Source organism: Ostrea edulis, chromosome 9, assembly GCF_947568905.1.
Source record: "Ostrea edulis chromosome 9, xbOstEdul1.1, whole genome shotgun sequence".
NCBI classification, from domain to species: Eukaryota; Metazoa; Mollusca; class Bivalvia; order Ostreida; family Ostreidae; genus Ostrea; species Ostrea edulis.
In genome coordinates, this window is record NC_079172.1 from 10810810 (window position 1) to 10824870 (window position 14061).

The window sequence follows — 14061 nt, forward strand, 5'->3', positions numbered from 1 at the left end:
TCTCATAGACTGGGTATTAAGAAAGTCCTGTGACAGTCATGGATTGCAGATGAAGAAGCGTGTTCGTACACTCAGGGGAATCGAGGATGGTTGGAAACTATCAGACCTCGACTTTGCTGATGATGTGGCTCTGATAGAACCAGACGAAGAAAAATCAACAACAGATTAATTCCATCGATACTGAGCTGAACATTCGTATAGGAAAAGCCGCCAATGCTTTTAAGAACTTGCGCAACACTTGGAGAGCAAAGATCAGCCTCAAAATAAAAATGAGAATATATAGAGCAGTTGTCATTCCAACATTGCTGTATGCATCTGAGACATGGGCCACAACCAGGAAACATGAGCAACAACTAGACGCCTTCGATTCCAGATGCCTTAGAATTATTCTGAAAACCAAATGGTGGGAACGAAGGCACAACAGTGACATTCGAGAGCTCACAGATCAACCATATGCCTCAACACTACTCATGAGGAATCGGCTGAGATGGTTTGGTCACATGTCGAGGATGGGAGATGAAAGATTCCCTAAGCGAATGTACAAATGGGACCCTACATCGGCCAGAGGCAGACGAAAACAAGGACGACAACGGCAGAGATGGTGAGACACGCTGGCAAGAAACTTTACAACTGCGGGCCTAACATATCAGGAGGCCGAAAATATAGCCAAAGACCATGTGACATGGAGGGATACCATAGCGGCACTTATGTGATAACAATCACTAACAGTATCCAGTAAGTAAGTAAGTAAGGTTCTTGAGAAGAAGATTTTTAAAGTTTTTTCCTATATATTTGTATGTAAAACTTTGATCCCCCCTTGTGGCCCCATCCTACCCCCGGGGGCCATGATTTAAACAAACTTGAATCTGCACTATGTCAGAAAGTTTTCATGTAAAAATCAGCTTTTCTGGCTCAGTGGTTTTTGAGAAGAAGATTTTTAAAGATTTTTTCTATATATTTGTATGTAAAACTTTGATCCCCTATTGTGGCCCCATCCAACCCCCGGGGCCCATGATTTGAACAAACTTGAATCTGCATTATGTCAGGAAGCTTTCCTGTAAATCTCAGCTTTTCTGGCTTAGTGGTTCTTGAGAAGAAGATTTTAAAAGTTTTTCCCTATATATTTGTGTGCAAAACTTTGATCCCCCCTTGGGGCCCCATCCTATCCCCGGGAGCCATGACTTGAACAAACTTGAATCTGCACTATGTCAGAAAGTTTTCATGTAAAAATCAGCTTTTCTGGCTCAGTGGTTCTTGAGAAGAAGATTTTTAAAGATTTTTCCTATATATTTGTATGTAAAACTTTGATCCCCTATTGTGGCCCCATCCAACCCCCGGGGCCCATGATTTGAACAAACTTGAATCTGCATTATGTTAGGAAGCTTTCATGTAAAAATCAGCTTTTCTGGCTCAGTGGTTCTTGAGAAGAAGATTTTTAAAGATTTTTCCTATATATTTGTATGTAAAATTTTGATCCCCCCTTGTGGCCCCATCCTACCACCGGGGGCCATGATTTGAACAAACTTGAATCTGCAATATGTCAGGAAGCTTTCAGGTAAATTTCAGCTCTTCTGGCCCAGTGGTTCTTGAGAAGAAGATTTTTAAATGACCCCACCCTATTTTGGCATTTTTGTGATTATCTCCCCTTTAAATGGGATATGGCCCTTCATTTGAACAAACTTGAAAGCCCTTCACCCAAGGATGCTTTTGGCCATGTTTGGTTGAAATTGGCCCAGTGGTTCTGGAGAAGAAGTCGAAAATGTGAAAAGTTTAACAAACAGACAGACATACGACGGACAAAAAGCGATCAGAAAAGCTCACTTGAGCTTTCAGCTCAGGTGAGCTAAAAACTATAGACATTGTAACAGGAAGGGAGAAAATCATCCACAGGTATCTGGATATATAAAAGAAGAAAGAAAAAAACCAACTATATCTATTTATATAAATATATTGTAAATGTATTTATATATATATAGATATAGTTTTTTTCAGATACCTGTGATGCAACAGACCAGACCGGGATTTGAACCCGGCCCCTTGAATCTCTAGTCAGGTGCTCTACCAACTGAGCTATCTGGTCATCAGCCTTCGAACCCGACTGACCACTACATTCCTCTCTCCTTAAATATCTTCACACCTGAAGACATTAACCCAGGATCTTTATCCCCTGGCAGGTATTTTCACCTGTCAGTTCCAGGGTCTGGTCTACGACACCAAATGTAACAGGAAGGGAGAAAATGCAATGGACCAGACCGGGATTCGAACCCAGGCCCCCTGAATCTCTAATAAGATGCTCTACTAATTCAGCTTTCTGGCCACCAGCGATCAAATCCCGCTGACCACTACAACATATTCTATTAATAAACTTGTTTAATTTGTTGGGATTTTCTTTCTTTCTTGTTTTTCTTTTGTGTATACCCTTTCAAATTCATCTCAAAATGCAACTTGTGTATTCGTCACAATGCTGTTTAATCGAGAACATACATAGTACTGTACGAAATGTAGGCTAAAATATTTATCTTTCATTGAAACCCCTTCCCTTTTCTCATTCCATCCACCCGGGTGTCAGTAAAAATGTACATGTTTGTATAATTATCATGAACAACACCTACAGCAATGAAATTAATAGAAAGGGGTAGTATTACAAGCTGACAAGGTAAGGTTTTTTTAATTTGTTTAAATAATACTTAGTATTTAGGGTGTCAGCTAGCTGTCATTACCTAACAAGTTCCTACATTACGAACATTGACTTTTGACAAGAATAGTCGTGGAAGGTTGCCAACATCTACATACATACCCACTGAAGCTTCTACCTAATAATAACCCCAGATTCAGTTATAACCCCAGATTCATAGTTATGAAACTGATTGTGTTGCCTACATCTACATACATACCCACTGATGCTTCTACCCAAAAATAACCCCAGATTCATAGTTATGAAACTGATTGTGTAAGTCACGTTGTAGCCAATGTTTGTTTATTTACAAAAGTCGGAACTCTTTTGTGTTGCGTTTAGATGTAGTTAAGTCTCGCTCAAGATAGTCGTTCTGTGATTAATGCTGTTTCCCTCATTAATTTTCATTTTCATGAACCCCAAATTCAAGGAGGGAACTTACATTAGAATAATGGTACCAAAGGGGGTTCAAATTTCCCAAATAACAGAAAATGATAGGTTTTGTTAAAGTTTTCAACTGGAGGGAGTATAATATCCACAGCCTAACCCTTTAGATCCGCCACTGTAAGGTTTAAACATCCCTTCCTACATCTATCCTAGACACCTTTCCTCTATCTATAACTTTTTCTCTCTAGTTTTATCCCCCTTATATATATAGACCCACATTGTAAATATGCTTTCAATATCTCCTCCTCTTTATGATCGTTGTATTTTAATAACTCCCTTTTTTTTTCTTTTCTTTTTTTTCTTTTCTTAACCCAGATACAGTACACCAATTTAAATTTTATTATTATAAGCAGTGGCAGATTTAAAGGGGCGCAGCCGGTCCCCCCCCCCCCCTAAAATTTTCATATTTAAGGTAAATCGTTGTGTCTTGTTCAGAAAAATGTACTAACCGATAAAAGAAGCAATAATTTAATTCTTCAACTCCTGGAGAAATAAATGACAAAATCTTTTGATTTCTTAAATTACTTTAATGGGAGAACTTAATTTTTTCCAAAACCCCTCAAAATTTGCGTCATTTTATTAATTTCACCTTATTAAAAATGATAGAAAATGATACATATGACTAAATAGGAGACATATTTCAAGCCAGTGGCGGATTTAGAGGGGGGGGCGCAGCCGGCGCCCCACCCCCTAAAATTTTCAAATTTAAGGTAAATCGCGGTATCTTGTTTGGAAAATGTACTTAACGATAAAAGAAGCAATGATTTCTTCCAGTCCCGGAGAAATAATTGACAAAATCCTTTGATTTCTTGAATTACTTTATTGGAAGAACTTAATTTTTCCCAAAACCCCGGAGGGGGGGGGGGGGGCGCTTCGTCTTGCACCCACTGCCTCATAAAGTGGCGCCCCCCGTAAACACAATTCCTGGATCCGCCCCTGAAAGCCCTATAAAATCCAGGGACTTTCGGGGGCTTCGCCCCCTGGCCCCCACCAGGGTTTTGCCCTGGATCCACTGGGAACCTCAAGGCGGCCCCCAGACCCCTTGCCTCATAAAGTGGCGCCTCCCGTAACCGCAGTTCCTGTATCCGCCCCTGATAAGGTCCTAAAACAAGGTGCTCCTGGCTCTTTTTACTTACCGTGGACCATTCTACAGTACATACAGATTAACGGTACTCCAAGAAATGGAGGAAACTATTCTACACCAACCAACCATTGGTTGTAGTGAGGTAATATTGAAAAACTGCAGGCAATACTTTTATTTGACACATAATCACATTCGCTTGAGATGGTTAGAATTTAGCACAAAGATGGAGATCGAATGTGTGGTATTGTTAGAAATGAAATTCCGCATCACCTAAAATGAATTCCCAAACTTCTCTCTGAAGAAAATTGATTGACATATACCATATATGATCATTAATCAATTTGTGATGGTTCTTTGAGACACGGGACCTTTGCTTTGTAAAGTCTCATCCTTGTAGAGAATTACTTATTTAGTCAATTTGCATGAATCAAATCTTCCCTCACTGAAAACCAGGCGTATGAGATCACAAGAGTCATGGCCCTTTAAGTTTTTAAATCCTACAAGACTTGGTCCAGCTGGGAAGTTCAAAATACAATTTCAGATACCAAAAGACTTTGGAACTAACAAGGCCAAGAACTACTAAGTTTGGTAAACAGTCATTCAGCTATACAGCTGCCACACGGTAGAACTCCTTACCTAACTATGTATAGGAGATTTATCCACCATCGATCAATTTAGAACATTCATAGACACTTGGGGGGGGGGGGGGGGGACTGCAGATGCAGCTCCTGTCGAGGACACAATGGGGAGGTGCATGACTGAATGAATATATATCATTTTTCAATTCACTGTTTTAGTTTGCTTTTTCAGTTTATGCTTTTGCTGCCTTTCATCTGCATTATGTACTACCAACCAAAACATTTTGAAAGATTTTATCTTTATTTCATCTTTATTAACCTTTTTTTTCGGGTTTTTTTTTTTTTTTTTTTTTTTTTTTTTTTTGGTATACTTTGTAACTTAGTTATTGTAAACTGCTATTTATTATTATTTCTTTCATTATTATGTTTTTCCTTTTATATAATTCTAACAGTATAGTGCTTCTTAACAATTCTTATTGCTGTGGTATAAATTTAGTGCTTAAATTGTATAGGTAAATGCTTTTGTCTTAACTTCTTAAATTGCATATTTATACAGTATGAGTGTAAATATGTATATGTGTTTCTGCATGCTTACCTTTGTGATATTTTGTATTTTAGTTTGTCTGTGATAAGGGTTAAGAGCTCTGTAGAGCTCATGTTATTTGTTCATGTTTGTGCACAGTGCCGATTTTAAATAAAATTCCCCTGCTTACTTAGAGGAAAGAGCGAACAGATTTCAGTTACCTACATACCATAATATGACGTTTCCCAAGCATTGATTTTAATTTAGGGAATATACAATCCTCTCATTTGGAATTTCCTAAAGTGACCCCCTGCCATTGGATTGATTGTATATTGTTTAACGTTCCGCTGTAGAAATTTCCGCTTATTCTGGTCCTCGCAAAAACAAAACAGTTTTTAGAATTGTTGTTGACTGTCTGCAGACTTTTGTCGGTTTGTTGAAGTCCAAAGACGGTTCGGCTTCGCCTCTGACAACTAATTGGTACATATTCTTTTTAACAAATAAATATTGTGCAAAGAAATTTGCTAAAATTGCATACAAAGTTTGGACAAGTGATATTTTTTTAATCTACAAGATTCATTAATGAATGTATATAATTAGAATTCAAAATGTTAATTAATGCTCAGTATACTAAAGACAAATTCCACTGCCCCAAACTAAAGGGTGTAAATTTGCATAGACGGTTTCTTCAGTTTGAATCATTTTCCCCCCTCCATTAGAGAGGTGTAGTTCTTCATAAACACAGATTTGCATCCCTTTGCCCAGAATTGCTTTGTGTAGATTTGCATCCATTTGCCCAGAATATCATTGTGCATATTTGAATCACTTTATTCAGAATTGCTTTGTGCAGATTTACATCCCCTTTTCCTAGAATTGCTTTGTGTATTTCGATCAGAAAAGGCTCACTTCATTTCAACTCTGGTCGAGTTTAAAACTATTCCTTCTGCTTGATTTGTAAGAGTGACACCCTTTATACATTTACACAATATTTTCCAGAAAAATAGTTTTGTTGCCCTTATTTTATTTTTACGAAAGTCGGATGGGCTCATTTTGAAAGAGTAAAAGATATCTTAATTCGTTATAACCGAGTTCATCATATCCCGCTATAACAAGTTAATATATCGTTATAACGAGTTAGTATTTCGTTATAACTAGTCAATTATCTCGTTATAACGAGTTAACTATCTCGTCACAACGAATTACTATCTCGTTATAACGAGTTGATTTTCTCGTTATAACGAGTTATAATTATCTCATTATAACGAGTTATAATTATTTCGTTATAACGAGTTGATTATCTCGTTATAGCGAGTTATAATTATCTCATTATAACGAGTTATAATTATTTCGTTATAACGAGTTGATTATCTCGTTATAACGAGTTATAATTATCTCATTATAACGAGTTATAATTATTTAGTTATAACGAGTTGATTATCTCGTTATAACGAGTTATAATTATCTCATTATAACGAGTTATAATTATTTCGTTATAACGAGTTGATTATCTCGTTATAACGAGTTATAATTATCTCATTATAACGAGTTATAATTATTTCGTTATAACGAGTTGATTATCTCGTTATAGCGAGTTATAATTATCTCATTATAACGAGTTATAATTATTTCGTTATAACGAGTTGATTATCTCGTTATAACGAGTTATAATTATCTCATTATAACGAGTTATAATTATTTCGTTATAACGAGTTGATTATCTCGTTATAGCGAGTTATAATTATCTCATTATAACGAGTTATAATTATCTCGTTATAACGAGTTAATTATCTCGTTATATAATGAGTTAGTATCTATGGAAATGTTATGGGCCTGTTCATTCCAAAATTTAATCATAACAATAGTAAATTATCAAAATCCGTAAAATTGAATTTTAAAAATATCTGGCTTACACACGATTATTTTATGATGACTACATGTATTGCGTACAATTTTATTCGTCGTAAAGATGACAAGAAAAGTTTATTTCTAGCTGCGAACAGATGAATAGGTGACGATATATTTTCTTCTATTCAACAAAAATACTTATTTTCCATTGTCATGAATAAATATAGATTTTATTGTTTTAATATACCACAATGGTTTGACAACATTTTCGAGTCAACTCGATATTTGAGCAACAAATCAGCCAGTCCAGATAATTTTATCAAGAAGATGAATATATTTATACTACATTACTAATGCAAGAACGTAGAACCACAGGGGCTTCTTATCCATTTTGTTCTCAATCTATATGTAGAACTAGAGAGCTTCTCCCTTTTTAGCCCACCTGAAAGCTCAAGTGAGATTTTTCTGAACACTTTTTGTCCGGCGTCCGTCTCTCCGTCTGTCTGTCAGTAAACTTTTTTTTACATTTCCAACTTCCTCTTCCGAACTGTCAGGCCAATTTCAACCAAACTTGACACAAAGTATCTTTGGTAAAGGGATTTCAAGTTTGTTTAAATCAAGGGGCAGACTCCTGAAAAGGGGAGGTAATAAAAAAAAATACAAAATTGAATGGGGTCATTTGAAAATCTCGCAAGAAGCAGTTGGCCAGAAAATTTAAATTTACACCAAAGCTTTCTGACATACATGTAGTGCAGATTCAAGTTTACTAAAATTATGGCCCCTATACGTAGGGTTGGGTCACAATAGGGAATCAAAATTTTACATGCGAATATATAGGGATAATGTTTTAAAATCTTCTCAAGAACCAGAAAACTTGAAAACTTGTCCGGGGTTAGAGTGGGGCCATAATAGGGGACCAAAGTTTACAATTAGATATATTGGGAAAACTTTTAACAATTGTCTCAAGAACCACTCGGTCAGAAAAGTGGTAATTTACATGAAATCATCCTTACATAAAATAGATTCAAGTTTGTTCAAATTATGGTCCCCGGGGGTTAGGATGGGGTCACAATAGGGGATCAAAGTTTTGTATGCTGATATATTTAGGAAAAATCATTAAAACTCTCTTGCACTATATAAGCTAAAGCTTTTATATTTTGTATATACATTCTTAATTTATAGAAAAACCTTTCATGTGATTCCATGGTGTGTGATCTTATGGCATTTACCTGGAAGTTGGACCTATTTTTAATAATATTCTGAACTATACAATATGTCCTGAACTATCTAAGATTCTGTGTCCCGGTACTGTGTGTGTCCAGGAACTAAGTGTAACTGTAAGCAGACCAGGCGTAAACTCGAAAGAAGAAGACACCAAAGGCCATTCCATACCTTCTTCATATTTTAATATTTTATTGGACATTGATTTTAACGGCAAACTAGGAACTCAATGACAAACGGAATGACTTCAGCTTCTTCGTCGTCAACTTACCATATTTTTGTAGCTTCAGTTTTAGACGCATCTAATATCCCAATCAATGGGATAGATTAATATAAATTACTTTATCTACACTGGATTCATAAACTTCACAAAAACTCTTACAAAGAAAGATACATTGCTGGATCGAGTAAATGTTCTACAAAGCCCCTATCTCACGAAAATATTAATACCTATGAAAGAAAAACTTTAAACGTACTGTGCCACAACATATGCCAGAAGTTATGTAAACTTTAAATCGCAAAACCTTTCTCGAATCAACAACATTAGAACGTATGACTTTTCAACACTCTACACAACCATTCCTCACGACAAATCAAAGACTACACTTTAAATATTATAAAAATTTGCTTCTTAAACAAAACTGGAAAAAGGAAATATTCATATCTAGTTATCAGTCATTCAAAAACTTACTTTGTTAAACACCACTCTGATTCCACATATAAGTACTCTGAAGTTGAAAAAAAATATGCTGGAGTTCCTCATTGACATTGATATTCTCCGTAGTCTTTCGTGATCAGGTCTTCCAACAGTCTGTTGGAATTCCCATGGACACAAATTGTGTTCCTTTATTAGCTGACCTGTTTTAATATTCTTATGAAGCAGAGTTTATTCAAAAGCTTCTACATGTGAAGAAAAAATCTCTCGCTGTGGCGTTCAACTCTACATTTAGACATATCGACGGCGTTTTATCTATTAACAATTTTCATTTTCATGTCGATTCGATATATCCCAGTGAACTCGAAATAAAAGACACAACGGAGTCGCTCACATCTGCTTCATACTTCGATATTTTATTGAAAATGGATATTAACGGTAAACTAACAACTCAGCTTTATGACAAACGAAATGATTTCAGCTTCTCGACCGTCAACTTCCTATATTTATGTACCAATATTCCATTATCACCTGCATATGGTGTTTATATGCAAGGTGAAGATAACGAACAGTGATCAATCTCATAACTCCTATAAGCAATACAAAATAGATGGGTGTTTATATCTCTCAAATGATTCGATACGCAAGATCTTGTTCTGTGTATAATCAGGTTTTAAATCGAGACAGGCTACTGACAAATAAGTTGATGTTACAAAGGTTTCAACATTTCGCAAATTCTATGGACGTTATAACGATCTAGTCTGCCCATATAATCTATCATTTGGTCAAATGCTGCTTGAGGTGTTACATACCGATTGTTAGATCGTTCTTGGCACACTGATTTTGACTATGGATTACTCCGTGTACTTCATCAAGACATAAGGCTCCCGTTGGGTGTGACCGGTCGACAGGGGATGCTTACTCTTCTTAGGCACCTGATCCCACCTATGATGTGTACAGGGATCCATGTTTGCCCAACTCTTTATTTTGTATTCCTTGTAGGATTTATCAGATTGATCACTTATTCGTTACTCGTATCTTCGCCTTTCAGCAATGTTCCATTTTCACCTGCTTATGGTGCTTATGTTTCTGAACTGATTTGATGCGCAAGAATATGTTCTACATGTGGTCAATTTGTAAACCGAGGCAGGTTACTGACAAACAAGTTGATGTTACAGGGGTATCAACAGTTTCGTTTAAAGTAAGCTTTCCGCAAATTTTCCGGTCGTTATTATGATCTAATTTGCAAATGCAGCCTTTCATTGGGTCGATTGTTGTCTGACGCGTTTGATACAAATTGTTAAGTCGTCCTTTACATATCCATTTTTCGTTTGTCTGATCAAGATACAGGGTGACCAGTAAACTGGGGTTCCTTACTCTACTAGTTACCTGATCCCACATCTAATGTGCCCAGTTGTCCGTGTTTGACCTACTCTTAATTACGTATTCTTTACAGGGTTTCTGAGATTGTTCATTATTCGTTATCCTCACTTATAGGTCATTTGTATTATTGTAGTTATGTTAATGTTATGTGATGTAAATCTATGTAAATAATGGGAGTGGTTATGCCTGGTATCTATACAAATTTTATACCGTTGTTTACAGATTGATTTTGACTACAGATTACCCCGTTTACCTGATCAAGAGAGAGGGCTGACTTCGGGTGTAACCCGTGAAGAGGCTATGCTTACTTTTCCCCGGCACCTGGTTCCAACTCCGGGTTCTCTTTTGGTTCTGTTCTCAAATTTGTATCATTTATAGAAATTAATGAGATTGATCCCAGTCCATTATTTTTTATTTATACAGTGTATATATTTTTCATGTACATGTATGTTGTGAAATGATAATTATAAAGAATCGATATTTATGCTCCAAATAAATTTCTTTAAAAAGCAAGCCTCTTTGTGACATAAGCATGGGTTTATAAATGAGGATACATATTGAACGCAGCAAAGAATTATTAAAGAAAAAAATGGTAACTGTACCTTGGCGTCTCTAAGTAAAATGGGAATGTTAAGCAGCATACAAACACGATACATTGTACATGAACAATTTACTCGGTCATATACATTGACTATGCTAACAAATATTAGGGGATAAGTGACATTATTCTCTATTGTTAGTGATATTTATGAAATTGAACGAAAAATAATTTTTCACAGATTTATCATTTGTAAAGCACTGTTAAACAAAAAACACAGAATATTGATGAAAATGTACAATGTGAGGAACGTTTTATCGCTGTAATTCCTAGATCCATGTTCGGTGTCTGAAGAGTCACCAGCCTACAGTGAAGAGTGTTCCCAGGGAAGGGTTTATGACGACATCGATACTTTGTTCTTAAACAGCTGCTCGTAAATCTGAAGTAAATGGAAGGTAACACGAACATTCTTAACATGTTTGAATAAGATACAGAAATAACTTTACAGGTTAATTTTCGTCACTTTCGAATACTAGAAAGCTAGAATAGATATTCAAGATAATGAATTTTCTTGCTCTATCTCAATAGTTATAGGTCTTCTGTTGTGTCTCGAAATTTCATGCATTTTCATGATTTTCTAATCCCAGAAAACGTACCCTGTTTGTTGTCATGATTGCGACAATCTCCACCAGGTGAAATGCATTTTCTGGTCTTTTAAAACACTGCAACATGACTCCTATTTAAAAGGTATGAAGAGACATGTACATACTAGCAAGCAGTCTACAAACACATCATATTGTTGGAATTCAAATTCACGGACATTCTTATTATTCAAATTATCGGGTAACTAGATAATCAAACAGCCCCGAGTTATCACGCTCATCATACATATTAATACGACACGATTTTTCAATTTTAAAAATTAGACTCACAATATATGGATTATCCCAATGAGCTCAAGACAGTAAAATGGCTGATAGGAAGAATGGCATACAAGTGGCATTTGGATATACGTTCAATATTTTTCAAAAGGGTTTCACACGAATCAATACTTGCATTTCCACCTATCCTTCTCACATTAGATTGTGACATTTAGATATATCGACGATGTATTATCTATTAACTATATATGTCAATTCAATATATCCCTGTGAACTCGAAATAAAAGACACTACAGAATCGCCCACTCCTGCTTCATACTTAGATATCTTATTGAAAGTAGATATTAACGGCAAACTATATGACAAACGGGATGACTTCAACTTCTCCATCGTCAACTTCCCATAGTTATGTAGCAATATTCCACTATCACCTGCATATGGTGTTTACATCTCTCAAATGATTCGATACACAAGAGCTTGTGCTGCGTATGGTCAGTTTTTAAATCGAAGCATACTACTGACAAATAAGTTGATGGTGCAGGGGTTTCAGCAGTCTCGTTTAAAATCAGCATTTCACAAATTCTATGGTCGTTATAAGGATCTAGTTTGCCAATACAATCTATCATTGGGTCAAATGCTGTCTGACGTGTTTCATGCCGATTGTTAGGCCGTTCTTGGTACACGGAGTTTGGCTACGGATTACTCCGTTTACCTGATCAAGATATAGGACTCACGGCGGATGTGACCGGTCGACAGGGGATGCTTACTCCTCCTAAGCACCTGATCCCACCCTGGTATATCCAGGAGTCCGTGTTTGACCAACTTTTAATTTTGCATTCCTTATAGGAGTTATTAGATTGATTACTCTCCGTTATATTCAACTTTCATTCATTTGACAAGCAGATTTACACTTATACAGCTTAGCATCTTCACCAAATAAGAATCATGCAATATTGAAAATAAGTGATTCACCCTGAAACGCCCTATGGGAATAATCATTTTTAATATAGGTCATGAAAATGACAAATTTGTTCATATATCACTTGAACATAAGATATAACTGACATAAGATTCTTTTGCTTTTTATTATGTAGTTTGGTGGAAAATCCAGAGTTATCCGTCCTTTATGAAATTATCTTCCATGAAAAAGGGAACAAAACGTAATTATATCTGTAGTACTTGATCATTTTAACAAAAAATTTAGAAAATAATTTGCAACCTTTTCATGAATACACACACACACACACACACTCTCTCTCTCTCTCTCTCTCTCTCTCTCTCTCTCTCTCTCTCTCTCAATCATAGATGGGCTGCCTCTATAGACATGTAGGTTACCTGATTTAGGGGATATTTCGTCTGCAACAACAAATGATCCCGTACTTATGGCGACTCCGTCACACAACTCCATGTCAAAGCTAAACTGGTTCTGGCGTAGCTGTTGAAGTACCGGGGAACCTACAACTTGAACTTGGTTAGTTGTAACACCACTTTTTAATACCTCTCTCTGTGTTCCAATGTAAAACGTTCCGGGTGAATTGTTGACCAATGTAAAATACTTGTGTCCAAGAGATCCTACACAAAAAAAATAAACAAGAAAATGTATTAAAACAAAAAGAAATAAAACGCAAAAATAAAAAATAGAAAGAAAAGTATAACAGTGACGACAAATAAACGAACCTGGAAAAAGGAAGAATGAGCAAAGCAAAGAAATAATCCACAAAAATTTCATATTTTCTGCAATATTAACTACACTTGACGGGGGAAAACGAAGAATTTATTCATTATATAGAGCCACAGTGTACATTGCTTCTCTATAATTGTCCCTTTAACTGTCATTATCTTTGATAAGCTACATTAGAAAAGGTCATATGAAGGTTAACTACTGAAATTTATGAAAGAACATTATCCTATTTCAAAATTATTTGAAAGGTTTTCCTCATTAATAGAAACTTTCATGTACAAACATGCAATGCCTGAAGCTAATTTCAACCTTTGCAGTAAATAGGAGGGTTACAAGTTACTGTCGGAACACCTTTTTCCTCCAACATTTATACACACCTAAAGGTTACGATTTCCTAACCTATGATTGATTGATTGAATATTGTTTAACGTCCCTCTAGAGAATATTTCACTCATATGGAGACGTCACCACTGCCGGTGAAGGGCTGCAAAATTTAGGCCTATGCTCGGCGCTTATGGCCATAAGGCAGGGAGGGATCTTTATCGTGTCAC

At 36.0% G+C, this 14061-nt stretch overlaps 2 protein-coding genes across 3 annotated transcripts in view; both read right to left on the reverse strand.

Moving 5' to 3' along the window:
• The window catches only part of LOC125667861 (uncharacterized), a 29392-nt gene extending 26400 nt beyond the window's left edge, over positions 1 to 2992 (reverse strand). Inside the window, exon 1 of one of the 2 annotated variants that reach the window (XM_056148493.1) lies at positions 2895 to 2992. In XM_056148493.1, the coding sequence (XP_056004468.1) occupies positions 2895 to 2932 (38 nt within the window). In that variant the 5' untranslated portion in view covers positions 2933 to 2992. The remainder of the gene's footprint in view (positions 1 to 2894) is intronic. The other variant, XM_056148494.1, reaches the window with a different exon arrangement.
• Positions 2993 to 9422: 6430 nt separating this feature from the next.
• Positions 9423 to 13739, reverse strand: LOC125659220 (uncharacterized). Its single transcript, XM_048890825.2, has 4 exons — positions 13507 to 13739; positions 13165 to 13401; positions 11605 to 11684; positions 9423 to 11387 (listed from the first exon to the last, which is right to left on the reverse strand). Exons 1-4 carry the CDS (start codon positions 13556 to 13558, stop codon positions 11343 to 11345), a joined length of 414 nt encoding a protein of 137 aa, XP_048746782.1. The 5' UTR covers positions 13559 to 13739; the 3' UTR covers positions 9423 to 11342.
• Positions 13740 to 14061: the final 322 nt, after the last annotated feature.